This window comes from Oncorhynchus mykiss, chromosome 7, assembly GCF_057628025.1.
Source record: "Oncorhynchus mykiss isolate SJ-2025 chromosome 7, ASM5762802v1, whole genome shotgun sequence".
NCBI classification, from domain to species: domain Eukaryota; kingdom Metazoa; phylum Chordata; class Actinopteri; order Salmoniformes; family Salmonidae; genus Oncorhynchus; species Oncorhynchus mykiss.
In genome coordinates this window covers 66472629-66493923 of record NC_143028.1, presented here as the reverse complement: position 1 = coordinate 66493923, position 21295 = coordinate 66472629, and the positions used below count along the sequence as shown (strand labels likewise).

The 21295-nt window shown below is 45.2% G+C and overlaps 1 protein-coding gene across 1 annotated transcript in view; it reads left to right on the top strand.

Moving 5' to 3' along the window:
• LOC110528436 (ERC protein 2) overlaps positions 1-19890 on the top strand; it is a 103785-nt gene extending 83895 nt beyond the window's left edge. Inside the window, exons 14-20 of the mRNA XM_090241801.1 lie at positions 2537-2677; positions 16168-16300; positions 16379-16539; positions 16826-16973; positions 17410-18033; positions 19363-19433; positions 19700-19890. Coding sequence (XP_090097927.1) covers positions 2537-2677; positions 16168-16300; positions 16379-16539; positions 16826-16973; positions 17410-18033; positions 19363-19389 — 1234 coding nt within the window. The 3' untranslated portion in view covers positions 19390-19433; positions 19700-19890. The remainder of the gene's footprint in view (positions 1-2536; positions 2678-16167; positions 16301-16378; positions 16540-16825; positions 16974-17409; positions 18034-19362; positions 19434-19699) is intronic.
• The last annotated feature ends 1405 nt before the right edge of the window (positions 19891-21295 follow it).

The window sequence follows — 21295 nt, the reverse complement described above, 5'->3', positions numbered from 1 at the left end:
CCTAGGAAGTGCAGCGTTCACCAGGAGATCTATTGCGTAGTCCCCTCGACGATGGGGTGGTAATTGGGTCGCCTTCCTCTTACTGAAGGCGATAGCCAAATCGGCATATTCAAAGGGAATGCGCTCGGTGGAAACCTAGTCTGGACTCTCCACCGTCGTCGCACCAACGCAAACTCCTATACACCTGCCTGAACACTCCTCTGACCACCCTCTAAGCGCCCCCTGTCGCTATGAAATCACCGGGTTGTGATGAGCTAGCCAGGGAATTCCCAACACCACTGGAAACGCAGGTGAATCAATAAGGAATAAAGTAATTCGCTCCTCATGACCCCCCTGCGTTACCATGTCCAGTGGCACCGTGGCCTCCCTGACCACTCCTGACCCTAATGGTCGGCTATTTAAGGAGTTCACGGGGAAAGGTAGGTCTAACGACACCAGGGGAATCCCTAGCCTTAACGCGAGCCCACGATCCATGAAGTTCTCAGCTGCGCCTGAATCGACTAGCGCCTAATGCTGTAGAGAGGGAGAAAACCCAGGAAAAGAGGTTAACACAAACATATGACCGACAGGAATCTCTGGGTGAGTCTGGTGCTGACTCACCTGGGGTGACCGAGCAGTGCTCCGCCTGCCCTCCCGACTCCCAGACGAGCTCCTCCAGCACCGGTCGGCCGTGTGTCCTTGCCGACCACGACTGGTGCAGGAGGAAACTCCTCCTCCGGTCCCCCTCGATGCAGCCCCCCCTAACTCCATGGGGATGGGAGCAGGAGGGCCTGGGGGTGGAAACAACAGGGCCTGTTCCGGACGCCCGCGGGCAGCCAGCACGTTGTCTAGACGAATGGACATGTCTATGAGTTCATCCAAGGTGAGGGTGGTGTCCCGACACTCTAGCTCCCTGCGGACGTCCTCCCTGAGGCTACATCAAAGCCCTGTCGTTCCACACTGTTCCTGCGGCGAAGGTCCGGAACTCCAGGGCAAAGTCCTGCGCGCTCCTCGTCTCCTGTCACAGGTGGAAGCCGTTCACCCGCCGCCCGACCCTCTGGTGGGTGATCGAACACAGCTCGGAATCGGCAGGTGAACTCGGGGTAGTGATCCTTCGCCGAGTCTGGGCCATTCCACACTGCGTTAGCCCACTCCAGGGCTCGTCCCTTCAGACAGGAGACGAGGACACTCACGCTCTCCTCCCCTGAGGGATTAGGACGGACGGTCACCAGGTATAATTCCAGTTGGAGGAGGAACCCCTGACACCCAGCCGCCGTCCCATCATACTCCCTGGGGAGCGCCAGACGCAGGGCCCCCTGGAGCCGGATGCTGAAGCAGGGGTAGGTGGTGCTGGTGGAGGGGGCGCTGGAGATGAGGTGGGAAGGCCACTCCTCTCCCATCGGTCAATCCTCTCCATTATCAGATCCATTGCCGATCCTATTCGGTGGAGAATGGTGGTGTGATGGAGGACCCTCTCCTCCATCGATGGGAGAGGAGGTGCGGCTGCTCCTGCTGATTCCATAACAGAAGATTCTGTCACGGCTGACTGGGTGTGTGAGGTAAGAATCAGGCACAGAGAGCAGAGAGTTCCAAAGGGAAAAGTGCACTTTAATCTGGCACCAAAATACAATGCCCAAAACACAGGGCGCGAAAATACTGACCAACCCAAAACACAGGGTACGCGGTCCGGAGCACTAACACACCCAACGACACAACACGTAACACAAAATTAATCCCGCACAAAACAAGGGCGGGTTTACTAGGCTTAAATAAGGAAGCACATCAGGAAAACACAATTAGACACAGGTGCAACTAATAAGACAAAACAAACAGAAAAAGGAAAAGGGATTGATGACCGCCGAGCACCGCCCGAACAGGCAGGGGAGCCACCTTTGGTGGGAGTCATGACATACTTACTGTTAATGCAATGTTTGAAAGTCTTATTTAATTACTACAAATCACTTGATTGAGTCACAGTATGAATGGAGGTTTTGATAGTTTTTTTAGTGAGCAAGCAAGGCTATGGGTGAAACCCCTACAATGTGCAGTGAAGGTGAAAGCTCATTGGATTTGTATGACAAGGCACTGGATGTGCATGGTCCTCTCCAAAAGGCCCTGTCTATTTATTGCTATTCCTATAACTCTGTGCAAATTGGCTTAAATGTGCTCTTGTGTAGTTAATCTACTCTCTCATCCGGTCTTTGTTGATATGTGGATGTCACGTCATCCTGTAAATCTTGGACTGTACCCCCCCCCCCCCCGGGTACTATGCTGGCTGATAGTGAAAATCTACATCATACCTAGTATGAGTATTGATGAATAGAACATTTCATCTTTAGACTTTGGATTGGCCATTTTAGTGTACAATTTTTCAGAAAAGGGTATGTCCAGGTAGGTCAAACTGTATGTGCTCGCCACATGAGCATCCCTTAGCAGTAATACGGTGCCATTGCATTTCAGTGTGTCATTCTCATTCTTCTTCCATATCCGTCTCTCTCTCTCTCTCTCCAACACTTTCCCCTCACCAATGCTTCTCCTCCTACTCCCCCTGTCACAGCCCCCCTCACCTTGCCCCTGTCCCTCGTCCTGGCCCCGTCCCTCGTCACGGTCCCGGTGGTAGAGCTCCCCCTGACCCGCTCCCCCCTGTGTCCGCTGCCCCCCAGCAGATTGGGGGCATGGTGTGGGACTTCCTGGGAAAGTGAGTGCTCTTCCCCTGGCACTTCAGCAAGGCTGCCCTCGTGGTTTACGTCTGCGACTGCACCTGCATATGGTCTCGCCTTTTAATTGATTTGGTTTGATTTGGAAGCCCATCGGCCCATCCGTGTTATGTAAAGATCACTAGATATGTTGTGCAACCTCTACAGCAGTAGTCTTGCAAAAGCCTGCGCCAGTAGTCATGTTGTATATGCATCTTTGTGCACGTGTGTCTGCGCATGTCTTCAGCCTGCTTCTCCACCCATGCCTGCACACACTTTACGACTCAATCTAACATATTTTTCCTTTACCTTTATTTAACTAGGCAAGTCAGTTAAGAACAAATTCTTATTTTCAATGACGACCTATGAACAGTGGGTTAAATGCCTTGTCCAGGGGCAGAACGGCAGATTTTTATCTTGTCAGCTCGGGGATTCGATTTTGCAACCTTTCGGTTACTAGTACTACACTCTAACCACTAGGCTACCTGCCATCTAAACAAGGAGCCAGGTAAACAAACTATATCAAAAAACGAATCTGTAGTAGCATGTATGAATCAATACTTTCATATTTGTATTAATACTGAACTTCTACTGTATTCATATGATTTCACATATGAAAGCCATAAGGATGTCATATATTTCTCATATACAGTATGTCAGTTTCAACACATGCAGTGCTTTCGGAAAGCATTCAGACCCCTTGACTTTTTCCTCATTTTGTTACGTTACAGCCTTATTCTAAAATGGATTTGTTTTCTTTTTTCTCATCAATCTACACACAATACCCCATAATGACATAGTTTTTTGCAAATGTATTAAAAATCAGAAATACTTTATTTACATAAGTATTCAGATCCTTTGCTATGAGACTCGAAATTGAGCTCAGGTGCATCCTGTTTCCATTGTTTCCATTGATCATCCTTGAGATGTTTCTACAACTTGATTGGAGTCCACCCGTTGTAAATTCAATTGATTGGGAATGATTTGGAGAGGCACACACCTATCTATATAAGGCCCCAAAGTTGACATTAGATGCCAGAGCAAAAACCAAGCCATGAGGTCGAAGGAATTGTCTGTAGAGCTCTGAGACAGGCTTGTGTCGAGGCACATATCTGGGGAAGGGTACCAAACAATTTCTGCAGCATTGAAGGACCCCAAGAACACAGTGGCCTCCATCGTTCTTAAATGGAAGACATTTGGAACCACCAAGACTCTTCCTAGAGCTGACCTCCTGGCCAAACTGAGCAATTAAGGAAGAGGGGCCTTGTTCACGGAGGTGACCAAGGAACCAATGGTCACTCCCATTTCCTCTGAGGAAATGGGAGAACCTTCTGGAAAGGCAACCTTCTCTGCAGCACTCCACCAATCAGGTCTTTATGGTAGAGTGGCCAGATGGAAGCCACTCCTCAGTAAAAGGCACATAACATCATCCCTACGGTGAAGCATGGTGGTGGCAGCATCATGCTGTGGGGATGTTTTTCAGTGGCACGGCCTGGGAGACTAGTCAGGATCGAGGGAAAGATGAACAGAGCAAAAACGTGCTCAAGAGCGCTCAGGACCTCAGACTGGTGCGAAGGTTCACCTTCCCACAAGACAACGACTCTAAGCACACAGCCTAGTCAACGCAGGAGTGGCTTCGGGATAACTTAAAACAAAATGTGAAAAAAAGTCAGGAGGTCTGAATACTTTTCGATTGCACCGTATATACTGAATCATATGTATTTCTTTTCATTTCCTGGATGATATTTAATTTGACAGTCTGTATGCCCTCTTCCCTCCCTTTACCATGAACTCACTCTCATTACAACATAGCACCATTATGGGATCTGTACTGTAGCAAATGCAGTACAGCTCCCATGTACCTTTACACATAGACAATAACCAGACACTGATTCCACACACACATGTACACACATACGCGCATGTACACACACACACACACACACACACACACACACACACACACACACACATTTTGTCTGTGGCCTTTTGTGTTTTGGCTGTTTTGTGTAGCTTCTGTACACTCTTAGAAAATTGGTTCCATAATGGCTGTCCCCCTAGGATAATCCTTTTTGGTTCTTGGGGAAAGGTTTCTGCATGGAACCCAATAGGGTCCTACCTCGAACCAAAAGGGTTCTACTTGGAAACAAAAACAGTTCTTCAAAGGGTTCTCCTACAGTCATGGTCAAAGGTTTTGAGAATGACACAAATGTTATTTTTCAAAGTTTGCTGCTTCAGTGTCTTTAGATATTTTTTGTCAGATGTTACTATGGAATACTGAAGTATAATTACAAGCATTTCATAAGTGTCAAATGCTTTTATTGACAATTACATGAGGTTGATGCAAAGAGTCAATACCTCTACAATCCGCCCTGGCATGCTGTCAATTCACTTCTGGGCCACAACTTGACTGATGGCAGCCCATTCTTGCATAATCAATGCTTGGAGTTTGTCAGAATTTGTGGGTTTTTGTTTGTCCACCCGCCTCTTGAGGATTGACCAAAAGTTCTCAATGGGATTAAGTTAGGTCTGGGGAGTTTCCTGGCCATGTATCCAAAAGATTGATGTTTTGTTCCCCAAGTCACTTAGTTATCACTTTTGCCTTATGGCAAGGTGCTCCATCATGCTGGAAAAGGCACTGTTCATCACCAAACTGTTCCTGGATGGTTGGGAGAAGTTGCTCTCGGAGGATGTGTTGGTACCATTCTTTATTAATGGCTGTGTTCTTAGGCAAAATTGTGAGTGAGCCCACTCCCTTGGTTGAGAAACAACCCCACACATGAATGGTCTCAGGATGCTTTACTGTTGGCATGACACAGGACTGATGGTAGCGCTCACCTTGACTTTTCCGGACAAGCTTTTTTCCAGATGCCCCAAACAATCGAAAAGGGGATTCATCAGAGAAAATGACTTTACCCCAGTCCTCAGCAGTCCAATCCTTGTACCTTTTGCAGAATATCAGTCTGTCCCTGATGTTTTTCCTGGAGAGAAGTGGCTTCTTTGCTGCCCTTCTTGACACCAGGCCATCATCCAAAAGTCTTCGTCTCACTGTGTGTGCAGATGCACTCACACCTGCCGGCTGCCATTCCTGAGCAAGCTTTGTACTGGTGGTGCCCCGATCCCGCAGCTGAATCAACTTTAGGAGACGGTCCTGGCACTTGCTGGACTTTCTTGTGCACCCTGAAGCCTTCTTCACAACAATTGAACCGCTCTCCTTGAAGTTCTTGATGATCCGATAACTGGTTTATTTAGGTACAATCTTACTGGCAGCAATATCCTTGCCTGTGAAGCCCTTTTTGTGCAAAGCAATGATGACGGCACCTGTTTCCTTGCAGGTAACCATGGTTGACAGAGGAAGAACAATGATTCCAAGCACCACCCTCCTTTTGAAGCTTCCAGTCTGTTATTCAAACGCAATCAGCATGACAGAGTGATCTCCAGCCTTGTCCTCATCAACACTCACACATGTGTTAACGAGAGAATAACTGACATGTCAGCTGGTCCTTTTGTGGCAGGGCTGAAATGCAGTGGAAATGTTTTTTGGGGATTCAGTTAATTTACATGGCAAAGAGGGACTTTGCAATTAATTGCAATTAATCTGATCACTCTTAATAACATTTTGGAGTATATGCAAATTGCCATCATAGAAACTGAGGCAGCAGACTTTGTAAAAATTCATATTTGTGTCATTCGCAACTTTTGGCCACAACTCTATTGGAATAGCCAAAGAATCATTTCAGGTTCTAGTACCTTTTTTTCTAAGAGAGTCGGAAGGTCCTGTCTTTAGTCCTTCTACTGCTGTGGGCACGCTGCTTCCCCTGCTCATTCCTGACCCCCATCTGCCCACCTCCACCCCAAACTCTCCCTCAGAACCAACCCATTCGATGTTCCGATACCTCCACCTCTAACCCTCCCCCAGAACCACCCTCACCCTTCTCTGTTTTGATACCTCCACCCCTCCCCCATAATCATCTTCACTCTTGTCTGTTCTGATACCTTCATCCCTAACCCTCCTCCAGAACCATCCTCACTCTTCACTGCTTCGATACCTCCACCCTACTACTAACAGTGATTCCCACCTTCTCTACACTGACCTCCGCCCTGATCTCCCTGCCCTCTCCACTTCCCTGTCTGGCTTGCTGTGCCCAATGTAAAGGCTAGCTCTCAGCCTAGTAGGCTTGTCTGCATGACTAGAGCTGCTGTTCTCCAGGTCAACAATGTTCTGCTCAGTGAGTGAGCTGTTTAGTAGGTAGGGTCTGTATGTACTGTACCCCCCCAGTTGTTTGGTTGGTCCCCCTCTGTCTGGCTGTCTGCCATGGCTCCCTTGACTGGTTCCCTTGCTGCCTTGCCCACTTGGTCTCCTCTTCTCCTTGCTGTTTAGCTATACTAGCTCTCTTGTCCCTCCCCTCCTCCTAGCCTAACCTCGCTCACCCCCCCCTCTCTCTATCACAGCTAGTGTCTTCTGTCCCCTTTTCTGACTGACTGCATGCCTGCCCCGCACTCACAGGCTGTGCAGCCAGCAGCTAATACAGGGCTCTAACCTGGCTGTCAGAGGAGAAGGTGTATCCTGTGCATCCCGCGTTAGCTATGTCTGTGTTTTCCAGTGACTGTTTCTCATTGGTGCCTCTTATGATGATGATGATCTCTCCCTGTCTGTCTCTGATTGTGTACACTTTATTCTGGTTATGGGTCCTCTGTTGTCCTTCTTTTCTGTTATGATACTAATGTTACATTTATTTACTCTTCTCCTGTCTCCTGTTTCTGTCTGCTGTTTCCTCTTGTCCTGCCATCCCTCCTTACACCTCCTCCTCCTGTTCCTCCTGTTCCTCCTCTTCTCCACCTGCAGCCTAGCTCCCAGGTAAGTAGCGAACCTCCATTAGAATCCCCCTCCCCCCACCACCGGCCCCATCCGTACACCTGAGAGGTGCGACTTCCCCCCTACTATTCTAAATCTGGTGCCTAAACCTGTGAGTCATTTCAGAGATCTCTGAACATACTGTATTAACATGGACTTGTCTTTATCTCATCTGTGTCTCATATCTCCTGAATGTTGTTCATTGTTTTTGCATTTAAATTTCCGTGTCAACTACAGTACCTGCATGTCTAACCTGAGTGTATATTAGTGCAATCGGAAAGTATTCAGACTCCTTGACTTTTTCCACATTTTTTTACGTTACGGCCTTGTTCTTAAATGGATAAAATAGTTTTCCCCCCTCATTAATCTACACACAATACCCCATAATGACAAAGCAAAAAAAAAATTTAAAAATGTTTGCAAGTTATCATTTACACATGTCCATAAGTATTCAGATCCTTACTCAGTACTTTGTTGAAGCACCTTTGGCAGTGATTAACGACTCAATTCTTCTTGGGTATGATGCTACAAGCTTGGCACACCTGTATTTGGGGAGTTTCTCACAAACTGTTTTGCAGATCCTCTCAAGCTCTGTCAGGTTGGATGGGGAGCGTCGCTGCACAGCTATTTTCAGGTCTCTCCAGAGATGTTAGATTGGGTTCAAGTCCAGGCTCTGGCTGGGCCACTCAACGACATTCAGAGACTTGTCCCTAAGCCATTCCTGCATTGTCTTGGCTGTTTACTCAGGGTCGTTGTCCTGTTGGAAGGTGAACCATCGCTCCAGTCTGAGGTCCTGGGTGCTCTCAAGCAGGTTTTCATCAAGAATCTCTCTGTATTTTGCTCTATTTACCTTTCCCTTGATCCTGACTAGTCTCCCAGTCCCTGCCCCTGAAAAACATCCCCACAACATGCTGCCACCACCATGCTTCACCGTAGGGATGGTGCCAGGTTTCCTCCAGACGTGATGCTTGACATTCAGGCCAAAGATAATCTTGTTTCTCATGGTCTGAGAGTCCTTTAGGTGCCTCTTGGAAAACTGCAAGCGGGCTGCAGAGATGGTTGTCCTTCTGGAACGTTCTCCCATTTCCACAGAGGAATTAGAGCTCTGTCAGAGTGACCATCGGGTTCTTGGTTACCTCCCATCTTCCCGGATTGCTCAGTTTGGCCCGGGCGGCCAGCTCTAGGTAGAGTCTTGGTGGTTCCAAATGTCTTCCATTTAAGAAGGATCTAGGCCACTGTGTTCTTGGGGTCCTTCAATGCTGCAGAAATTGGTTGGTACCCTTCCCCAGATATGTGCCTTGATACAATCCTGTCTCAGAGCTCTACGGACAATTCCTTTGACCTCATGGCTTGGTTTTTGCTCTGACATGCACTGTCAACTGTGGGACCTTATATAGACAGGTGTGGGACTTTCCAAATCATGTCCAATCAATTGAATTTAGCACAGGTGGACTCCAATCAGGTTGTAGAAACATCTCAAGGATGATCAATGGAAACAGAACCTGTGCTCAATTTCGAGTCTCATAGCAAAGGGTCTGAATACTTATGTAAATAAACTATTTATGTTTTCTTAAAACCTGTTTTTGCTTTGTCATTTTGGGGTGTTGTGTTTTGATTGATGAGGGAAAAAAATATTTAATTAATTTTAGAATAAGGCTGTAATGTACCAAAATGTGGAAAAAGTCAAGGGTGCTGAATAATTTCCAAATGCACTGTATATACTAAACAAAAATATAAATTGAACATGCAAGAATTTCAAAATGTTACAGTTACAGTTCATATAAGGAAATCAGTCAATTTAAATAAATTCATTAGGCCATAATCTATGGATTTCACATGACTGGGAATACACATCTGTTGGTCACAGATACCTTAAAAAAAGGTAGGTGCGTGGATCAGAAAACCAGTCAGTATCTGGTGTCACAACCATTTGCTTTATACAGCATGACACATCTCCTTTGCATAGAGTTGATTGGGTTGTTCATTGTGGCCTGTGGAATGTTGTCCCACTCCTCTTCAATGACTGTGCGAAGTTGCTGAATATTGGCGTGAACTGGAACACGCTGTCATACACGTCGATCCAGAGAATTCCAAACATGCTCAGTGGCTTATGTATCTGGTGAATATGCAGGCCATGGAAGAACTGAGACATTTTCAGCTTCCAGAATTGTGTACAGATGAATGGCACGACAATGGGCCTCAAGATCTTGTCACAGTATCTCTGTGCATTCAATTGCCATCGATGAAATGCAATTGTGTTCATTGTCTGTAGCTTATGCCTGCCCATACTATAACCCTACTACCACCATAGGGCACTTTGTTCACAATGTTGACATTAGCAAACCGCTCGTCCACGTGATGCTGTCTGCCATCTGCCCGGTAAAGTCGAAGCTGGGATTCATCCGTGAAGAGCACACTTCTCCAGCATGCCAGTGGCCATCGATGGTGAGAATTTTGCCCACTGAAGTCAATTACAATGCAGAACTGCAGTCAGGTCAAGACCCTTGTGAGGACGACGAGCATACAGATGAGCTTCCCTGAGACGGTTTCTGACAGTTGGTGCAGAAATTCTTCGTTTGTGCAAACCCACAGTTTCATCAGCTGTCCGGGTAGCTGGTCTCAGACGATCCCGCAGGTGAAGAAGCCGGATGTAGAGGTCCGGCGCTGGCGTGGTTACACATGGTCTGTGGTTGTGAGGCCGGTTGGATATACTGCAAAATTCTCTGAAATTACATTGGAGGCGGTTTGTGGTAGACAAAGAAACATTTCATTCTCTGGCAACAGCTCTGGTGGCCATTCCTGTAGTCAGCATGCCAATTGCAAGCTCCCTGAAAACTTGAGACATCTGTGGCATTGTTATGTGACAAAATGCACTTTTTGGGGTGGCCTTTTTTAATGTCCCCAGCACAAGGTGCACCTGTGTAATGATAATGCTGTTCAATCAATATGCCACACTTGTCTAGTGGATGGATTATCTTGGTGAAGGAGAAATGCTCACCAACAGGGATGTACATTTATTGTGGACAAAATTTGAGAGAAATATGTTTTTTGTGCATGTGGAAAATCTTTAATTTCAGGTCATGAAACATGGGAAAAACACATTACATCTTGTATATAATTTGTTCAGTGTATACAGTGCCTTGCGAAAGTATTCGGCCCCCTTGAACTTTGCGACCTTTTGCCACATTTCAGGCTTCAAACATAAAGATATAAAACTGTATTTTTTGTGAAGAATCAACAACAAGTGGGACACAATCATGAAGTGGAACGACATATATTGGATATTTCAAACTTTTTTAACAAATCCAAAACTGAAAAATTGGGCGTGCAAAATTATTCAGCCCCCTTAATTTAATACTTTGTAGCGCCACCTTTTGCTGCGATTACAGCTGTAAGTCGCTTGGGGTATGTCTCTATCAGTTTTGCACATCGAGAGACTGACATTTTTTCCCATTCCTCCTTGCAAAACAGCTCGAGCTCAGTGAGGTTGGATGGAGAGCATTTGTGAACAGCAGTTTTCAGTTCTTTCCACAGATTCTCGATTGGATTCAGGTCTGGACTTTGACTTGGCCATTCTAACACCTGGATATGTTTATTTTTGAACCATTCCATTGTAGATTTTGCTTTATGTTTTGGATCATTGTCTTGTTGGAAGACAAATCTCCGTCCCAGTCTCAGGTCTTTTGCAGACTCCATCAGGTTTTCTTCCAGAATGGTCCTGTATTTGGCTCCATCCATCTTCCCATCAATTTTAACCATCTTCCCTGTCCCTGCTGAAGAAAAGCAGGCCCAAACCATGATGCTGCCACCACCATGTTTGACAGTGGGGATGGTGTGTTCAGGGTGATGAGCTGTGTTGCTTTTAGGCCAAACATAAAGTTTTGCATTGTTGCCAAAAAGTTCAATTTTGGTTTCATCTGACCAGAGCACCTTCTTCCACATGTTTGGTGTGTCTCCCAGGTGGCTTGTGGCAAACTTTAACCGACACTTTTTATGGATATCTTTAAGAAATGGCTTTCTTCTTGCCACTCTTCCATAAAGGCCAGATTTGTGCAATATACGACTGATTGTTGTCCTATGGACAGAGTCTCCCACCTCAGCTGTAGATCTCTGCAGTTCATCCAGAGTGATCATGGGCCTCTTGGCTGCATCTCTGATCAGTCTTCTCCTTGTATGAGCTGAAAGTTTAGAGGGACGGCCAGGTCTTGGTAGATTTGCAGTGGTCTGATACTCCTTCCATTTCAATATTATCGCTTGCACAGTGCTCCTTGGGATGTTTAAAGCTTGGGAAATCTTTTTGTATCCAAATCCGGCTTTAAACTTCTTCACAACAGTATCTCGGACCTGCCTGGTGTGTTCCTTGTTCTTCATGATGCTCTCTGCGCTTTTAACGGACCTCTGAGACTATCACAGTGCAGGTGCATTTATACGGAGACTTGATTACACACAGGTGGATTGTATTTATCATCATTAGTCATTTAGGTCAACATTGGATCATTCAGAGATCCTCACTGAACTTCTGGAGAGAGTTTGCTGCACTGAAAGTAAAGGGGCTGAATAATTTTGTACGCCCAATTTTTCAGTTTTTGATTTGTTAAAAAAGTTTGAAATATCCAATAAATGTCGTTCCACTTCATGATTGTGTCCCACTTGTTGTTGATTCTTCACAAAAAAAATACAGTTTTATATCTTTATGTTTGAAGCCTGAAATGTAGCAAAAGGTGGCAAAGTTCAAGGGGGCCGAATACTTTCGCAAGGCACTATATTTGTGTTAATTCTTCTTGTGTTTTGTTGTGTCCATCTGCATGTGTTTCTAATGAGTCTAACAGTCGTCATTGTATTACTCACATACAGTTGAAATCGGAAGTTTACATACACCTTAGCCAAATACATTTTAACTCAGTTTTTCACAATTCCTAACATTTAATCCAAGTACAAATTCCCTGTCTTAGGTCAGTTGGGATCACCACTTTATTTTTATAATGTGAAATGTCAAAATAATTGAAGAGAGAATGATTTATTTCAGCTTTTATTTCTTTCATCACATTCCCAGTGGGTCAGAAGTTTACATACACTCAATTAGTATTTGGTAGCATTGCCTTTAAATTGTTTAACTTGGGTCAAATGTTTTGAGTAGCCTTCCACAAGCTTCCCACAATAAGTTGGGTGATTTTTGGCCCATTCCTCCTGACAGAGCTGGGGTAACTGTGTCAGGTTTGTAGGCCTCCTTTCTCGCACACACCTTTTCAGTTCTGCCCACACATTTTCTATAGGATTGAGGTCAGGGCTTTGTGATTGCCACTCCAATACCTTGACTTTGTTGTCCTTAAGCCATTTTGCCATAACTTTCGAAGTATGCTTGGGGTCATTGTCCATTTGGAAGACCCATTTGCAACCAAGCTTTAACTTCCTGATGTCTTGAGATGTTGCTTCCCCCTTTTTCCTCCATCACGATGGTCATTATGGCCAAACAGTTCTATTTTTGTTTCATCAGACCAGAGGACATTTCTCCAAAAAGTACGATCTTTGTCCCCATGTGCAGTTGCAAACTGTAGTCTGGCTTTTTTATGTCGGTTTTGGAGCAGTGGCTTCTTCCTTGCTCAGCGGCCTTTCAGGTTACGTCGATATAGGACTCATTTTACTGTGGGTATAGATACTTTTGTTCCTGTTTCTTCCAGCATCTTCACAAGGTCATTTGCTGTTGTTCTGGGATTGATTTGCACTTTTCGCACCAAAGTACATTCATTTCTAGGAGACAGAACATGTCTCCTTCCTGAGCAGTATTACGGCTGTGTGGTCTCATGGTGTTTATACTTGCGTACTATTGTTTGTACAGATGAACACGGTACCTTCAGGCGTTTGGAAATTGCTCCCAAGGAAGAACCAGACTTGTGGAGGTCTACAATTTTTTTTCTGAGGTCTTGGCTAATATCGTTGATTTTCCCATGATGTCAAGCAAAGAGGCACTGAGTTTGAAGGTAGGCCTTGAAATACATCCACAGGTACACCTCCAAATGACTCAAATTTGCCAATTAGCCTATCAGAAGCTTCTAAAGCCATGACATCATTTTCTGGAATTTTCCAAGCTGTTTAATGGCACAGTCAACTTAGTGTATGTAAACTTCTGACCCACTGGAATTGTGATACAGTGAATTATAAGTGAAATAATCTGCCTGTAAACAATTGTTGGAAAAATGACTTGTGTCATGTACAAAGTAGATGTCCTAACCGACTTGCCAAAACTATAGTTTGTTAATAAGCTATTTGTGGAGTGGTTGAAAAACAAGTTAATGACTTAATGACTCCAACCTAAGTGTATGTAAACCTCCGACTTCAACTGTATATGTGTGCAGGGTTGGGGAGTAATGGATTACAAAAAAACAAACACTTTAATACATTACATTATCAAAAATAATATTATCATCAGACTTCAGATACTTTTGAAAAACTAGGTGATTTATTCTAGGAATACTTTTTAATTCATAAAGGAAGTTTGCAAGAAAAAAGACACCTTTCTGTTTACTCACAACATTCAAATCAGCATTGAAAAAAGGCTCACGTTTAAGTGTGTTCCACCTGAGCGAGTCTGACCACTATGATGACACACTAAACGTATTTGCTTGATCGCGGTAAAAGAGCAGGAATAGGCGTTTAAAGGCTACAGTCCAAGCTATGTTTTCCAATGGTGCGACTGCTGTCAAAGGCATTCAAGGATAATCAATTTGAATAAAGGCTTTGAGGTAAGGATGACAGCAGTGGTGTAGTGTCACGATCGTCGTGTCGTATGGAGTAGACCAAAGCGCAGCGTGGTTAGAATACATTAAACTTTTAATAAAGATAGACACTAAACAAACTATACGAAATAACAAAATGAACGTGCCACTATGATACAAAAGTGCAAACACAGGCAACTAGACATAGACAATAACCCACGAAATACCCAAAGAAGATGGCTGCCTAAATATGGTTTCCAATCAGAGACAACGATAAACACCTGCCTCTAATTGAGAACCAATCTAGGCAACCATAGACCTACATAAACACCTAGAATGTAAACAACCCCATAAATCTACAAAACCCCTAGACAGTACAAAAACCCTAGAAAAGACAAAAACACACATACCACCCTCGTCACACCCTGACCTAACCAAAATATATAAAGAAAACAAAGAATACTCAGGTCAGGGCGTGACATGTAGTCTATGGCGATACAGATATCACTTATTATTGACATCTACATAGCGAATTCAAGTGAATCACACTGCTGCTCTCTCATTTAACTTTATGCACCTTACGTATTGTATTTGTAGTGGGTGGCTGTTCACAAATGTACATGTGTATTTTAACTCAATAGTGGTTGAACTAAAGAAGTTTAAGCTGACTACCAATTATTATTTTTGCAACCAGTGGACAGCCAGTGAAAAATGTGCTCTTGCAACAGCTGCATAGTGCAAATCCAGGGCCTGCTTAATGCAGTGGCTTACAGGAGCTGAAGCCCCGGGCCCAAGCCCGTAGGGGGCTCTAGAGGCAGAGAAAAATGGAAATGTGTATATATATATTTTTTTACTGCAACCGCCAACCACAGGAGCCAGCTCTCTATGAGTGTAGATAGCCTGCTGCCGCTCTGCTAATCATCAGATGTGGGGAGGAGAGAAGTTAGGGGGCCCTGCCTTGGTTGGGTAACTGATTCAGGGCTAATTACCTGCAATTCTACACATTTTGCCTCAACTTATGCCATGTAAATGATATCTGAGTGAGAGTGACTAACAAAATCAATGGGTGCCCCCTGGAGGTCAGGGCCCCTGGGTACATACCCTGTGTGCCCAGTCGGTAGTCAGCCATGATTAATACAAGTTTAGATAATTGGCTTGACTAACTTACAAATCTAATAATTGTTAGCTGATATGGCTAGTTGAGTGACAGTCAGTGATTGACATAACAAGTGAAAAACTTCTGATGCACAACCACATTTCTAAATTGCACCTTGTGTATTCTACTATTCTGACTCTGAACAGTAAGCTGAGACCCCAACTGAGATCTCCTAAAATGTTTCATAGTATATACTGTATTTACAGATTTCTATGTCATATTCTTGAAGATCAAAGGATATTACATCAATTGGAATGACTGTAAATCTGACACTTTTTACAGTGTAGCCTAATCGTATCTTTTGTAAAAAGCAATCGGTTAGAAGAAGCCTACGTAACCAACCCATAAAGTAAAATCCAACATCCATTAATAGCCAGCTATGTAAATTATAATATTGATTTATCCTGCAATAGATTTCATTCAATTGGTAAAATATATGTTTGTCTTCTTCTAATGCCTCTTAAAGGGAAAGTAATCTCAAAGTAACTGAAAGTTACATTACTGATTACAATTTTGGACAGGTAACTAGTAACTGTAACAGATTACATTTAGAAAGTAACCTACCCAACCCTGTATGTGTGGTATGTGAGTTCTGTGTGTCTACATTTACTTATAAAGTACAGTAGACAAAGTATTAGTAATGCCTTAGTAATGCCTCAAGGGGATGTATGAACCATTGATACCAGTTGTTCGGCTAGTGGTGTGGTAAGACGGTGACTAGTATGATAGAGGGTTGAACTCTGACATAATCTGTGGTTCTCCATACAGGCAGACCAAGGAGCAGGTTACTAAGAAGGGGGGTCCCAACCTCAAACTGGGCCCCCAGGGGGAAAAGAAGCCTGGTCAGATAATGGGGGACCCTCGAAAAGACAACACCATGGACCTTGGTCAGCATCTGAAGGTCTGTTTATAAAGTGTGTGTGTGTGCGTGTGAGACATAGAAAATACAGTGTGTCTGTAATTCCTGTGTGTGTGTCAGTTGGAGGAGATGATGAACACCCTAGAGAGAACTAGACAGGAGCTGGATGCCACCAAGCAGCGCCTCTCGTCTACCCAGCAGTCCCTGCAGGAGAGGGACGGTCACCTGACCAACATGAGACAGGAGCGCAGGAAACAGCTGGAGGAGATCCTGGAGATGAAGTAAGTCATGGGATGTCGTACATCAGCAGAGCAATGAAACATGTTCATATTTATGTTCATATTCTGTTTAACAATGGTAATCAAAAGAACTGCACTGGAATTATTCAAATAGGTCAAGGATATAAAGAAAAACTTGGTCGTGTGAATACTCAAACGCCATGTCAATACTTTTTTGTTTCACGTAAATAGTGAGAAATGGTAAATTATGTTATCTTCATATGTGGGAAAGATGCATGTTTTGTCTCAGCTGTGCTGACTGGTATCTTGTTCTCTTGTTTGTCTATAGACAACAGGCCCTGCTGGCAGCCATCAGTGAGAAGGATGCTAACATCGCTCTGCTAGAGCTGTCTGCCTCTGGGAAGAAGAAGACCCAGGAAGAGGTTCTGGCTCTGAAGAGGGAGAAGGACAGATTGATGCACCAGCTAAAACAGCAGGTCAGGACTGGTGACACAACTCAGGTAGACATTTTATTCAACCTTTACTCAGGGTCCATTCCATTTCAATTAAGTCAATTTAGTTAGTAAACTGAAATGGCAATTCCATTTCTTTCTCATTGAAAAGTATTTAGAAATATTTAATTGGAATTGGAACTTCAGTTTACTTCCTGAATTGACTGAATTTGAATGGAATTGACTCCAACCCTGCCTTTATTTACACAGGTTTGTCTCATTGAGATCCAAAAAGTCTCTTTTGCAGGAAGGACCTGCTCACAATAGCAGCAGTTGTTCCGTTCTAAGCTTATTTCTGCTACTCAGTTGCTATTCTCTCTTTGCTAACTCAATCAATTCCTTCCATTCATAATGACTAACTCAGTGTTTGGGTCTCTCGTATTAAATTGTAGAACTTACATGTTTGTGTTTTGTTCCACAGACACAGAGCAGGATGAAGCTGATGGCAGACAACTATGAAGACGACCACTACCACCCCCATCCTCCCTTCCATTCCCTACCCCAGCAACCCCACCCGGGCCTCCAGCCTCAGTCCCCCCAGCCCCAGTACCAGCACCCGCCACATCCCCAGCAGCAGCACGCCCCGTACCCCCATGCCCCGCACCCCCAGCCCCCACCCCAACAACACCCTCACCCCCAGCAGCCTCAACAGCAGTACTCCCCTCATCCCCAACAGCACCCGCAGGGGCACCCCCAACAGCCCCAACACCAACCACGGCCCCAGCACCCGCTGCAAGCCCAGCAGCCACACCCACAACAACAACAACACCCCCATCCAGGACAGCATCCTCACGGGCCTCCGCCACAGCAGCAGCACCCCCACCCCCAACAGCACCCACAGCCACACCTTCACGGCCCCCTGCAGCAAGCCCCCCACCCCCAGCACCCACACCCCCAACACCCCCAGCAGCATCCCCATCACCCCATACCCCATGCCCCGCAACAGCAAGGCGGCCACCCCCGCCACACGCCCCCACACCACCGCGGAGGACCAGGGCCTGCCAGAGGACCCCCCCATGCCGGCCACCGCCCCTCCCACGACCAGGTCACATGTCTCCCTTTCTTGTGTTTACAATCAGGGGCTGGATTTATAAAGCATCTTAGACCAGCAGTGTTGATCTAGGATCAGGTCCCCCCTGTCCATATAATCATATGATCTAAAAGGCAAAACTGATATGTTTTATGACTATGGGCCCAGAATTCTGATTGTAAGGCTTTAACTCTTTGTAGCTACTAAAGCACATAATTGACTTATTCCAAACCACATTCTCGTATTTACTCAGAATGAATTGCATTGCCATTATGTTTTTTATTTGAAATGTTACCCCCTTTTCTCCCCAATTTCGTGGTATCCAATTGTTAGTAGTTACTATCTTGTCTCATTGCTACAACTCCCGTATGGGCTCGGGAGAGACGAAGGTCGAAAGCCATGCGTCCTCCGAAACACCCAACCAAGCTGCACTGCTTCTTAACACAGCGCGCATCCAACCCGAAAGCCAGCCGCACCAATGTGTCGGAGGAAACACCGTGCACCTGGCGACCTGGTTAGCGTGCACTGCACCAGGCCCGTCACAGGAAACGCTAGTACGGGATGAGACAAGGATATCCCTACCAACCAAACCCTCCCTAACCCGGACGACGCTAGGCCAATTGTGCATCGCCCCACGGACCTCCCGGTCGCAACAGAGCCTTGGTGCGAAACCAGAGTCTCTGGTGGCACAGCTAGCACTGCGATGCAGTGCCCTAGACCACTGCGCCACCCGGGAGGCATTACAGATGTTTTTTTGAACACTATTAGACAAAAAGCAGGCTGTCCATCTGTTTCCTATCCTTGTTGTGGTGTGGTGGTCTAATGGCTAGACTGTTGCATTGTGCATTTAAATCTATGTTTAGATGAACTCTAAGGCTGTGTCTCAAGTGGTACCCTATTCCCTAAAGTGCATTACTGTTGACCAGGGCTCTATGACCGCTCTACTGTAGGGCCTTCCTGGTGTGAGGTCAAAATAGACCCAATGTTTATTCTCAGCTTTGTTCAACATTCATGCCTGGATCAAGTTGACCAGTGTTAGCCCATTCAACCAATACTGTCTGTAAATATTACAGAGTGGGCCTGTAATTAACCTATGCAATGCAGATTGGATTGAAAAGCAAAAACCAGACTTACAATGCCTTTATGCCTTTGCTCTTCTCTATATGAATCCTATATACAGTGTAACATTATCATGACCCTTAATATAGTGCTTTCAATCATTTCTCTCCTGCATATTTACCTACTCATGACATATAATAACCTTTGACCTATGCTAACTCTTGATAACCCTTTCTTCACTTCCTGCTAACCTTTTCTGCCGGCCTATAACACTCTCACCAATAGGATGACGAGGAGGGCATTTGGGCATAATCGTGCCAACGATGACAACCAAAGCTCTGATGTTGTTCTGAGGGGTGAGATGTTTTGAAACACTGCTTTTTCGTACCTTTTCGCTTTCACTTCCTGTTTTCTCTTCAGTTCTGTTCCAAACCTCTGTGTGCTGTGGATTTATTTGTTTAGCTGACTGACTCTTGCCCTCCCTCCCTCCCTCCCTCCCTCCCTCCCTCCCTCCCTCCCTCCCTCCCTCCCTCCCGCCCAAACCTGCCTGCCTGCCTCCCTCGCCACATCTCTCTCTCTCTCTCTCTCTCTCTCTCTCTCTGTTCATCTCTCTGAATCCTAGATGATTCAGTCACTATTGGAGGAGCACAGCCATGCCATGATGCTGAAACACATTGACTACCTGACCAAACATTTTTTACCGCCACACAATCCACACTTCAAAATGGGGCCTTTATTTTTACTGAGGATGAGGAAGATGATGAAGAAGAGGAGGGATGAAGCAGGTGGGAAGGCCAGACGAGGAGACTGATGGTTGAGCAGGTAAAACGTATTTCTAGATTCAGTAACACTTGATTTGGAGGGTCCCCTTTAGTGGTAACTTTCTGAAAGAATCCCCTAGGTTTCCAGAAATCCCGGTTGGAAGATTCCTGGATTTCCTCATTATTCCCTCCTAATTCCAGGAATATTCCAACTGGGATATCAGGAAAATCTGGGAATGTTTGGAAAGATACCTGAATCTTGCAATCCTTGTCCCCTTACCGAAGGTCTATACAGCACTTTGAGATATCAGCTGATGTAAGAAGGACTATAGATATAGATAGAAGGGCTATATATATATATTGATTGATATATATAGAATAAAGCACTGTGAATTATTGTTTAGTGTTCATTTGACAATCACTGTAAATGGACAGGAACGACTCTAGTGTTAATTACACCATTATGTGTATTTTTACAGATAACTGAGGAGCCATCATGTGAAGAGCACTCTACAGACATTGGAGAAACTGGCCAGATCTTTGAGAGTGACTCTGTGGAGGATGAGTGGCCCTACACAGACACAGAGGTGCTTTCTGGGACGTTAGACTGGGTTGGACAGACTGGGTCCCCCTCAGACAAACAGACAGACGGACGGACGGACGGACGGACGAGCTGTCTGGTCTCAGCTCCGTGGTCCTGCTCACACAGCCAAACTCACACAGCCACTCTGGCCCAGTTGTCAAGCTGCTCAGCTCACCTGTTGCCCCCCCATTCTCACCAACCTGCGCCTAATTGGTTCACTCTCCTAACTCCACCTTGCTTACCTGAGGTGCCCTGTTTACCTGATTTGCCCCACCCTGTTCATCCCCGGCTGGTTCTGATTGGCTCCCCTGCCTGTCAGTCTCCTCCCTACTTACTGACAATCTGTCTTCACAGCGCTTATTTTACACATATGTAGTTTTTTTTTGTAGTTTTCTCTTTTTTCCAGAGATAGCCTGTCTCTTCCCACATATTTTATGAAGTGCCATACAGTTACAGCTTTAGTTTACTTTTAAATTGTTGTGCTACTTATTTTTATCTTCTAATTACCTTTTGTTGAGTGTGTTTCATCTGCAGTACTTGACTATGGCTATGAGTGTTTTGTGTTAAGTGCATTAGAACAAGGAAGAGGAACCAATAGGCAGCCACTACAGCGCTTATCTGACCAATGGGCATCCACTACAGCTCTTATCTGACCAATGGGCACCCACTAAAGCTCTTCTCAGACCAATAGGCACCAACTATAGTTCTTATCTGACCAATGGGCAGCCACTGGCCTTGCCTGTAGTACTGAAGGTTTACTTGTGCCGTTAATGTGCAGTCTGGCATGGCCTTATGGGTAGGGCCCTGAACCAGGGGTTTGCTGGGCCTTTGGGCTTGGGGCTTCCAACTGTGTATCTATCCTGTTACCTCAGTT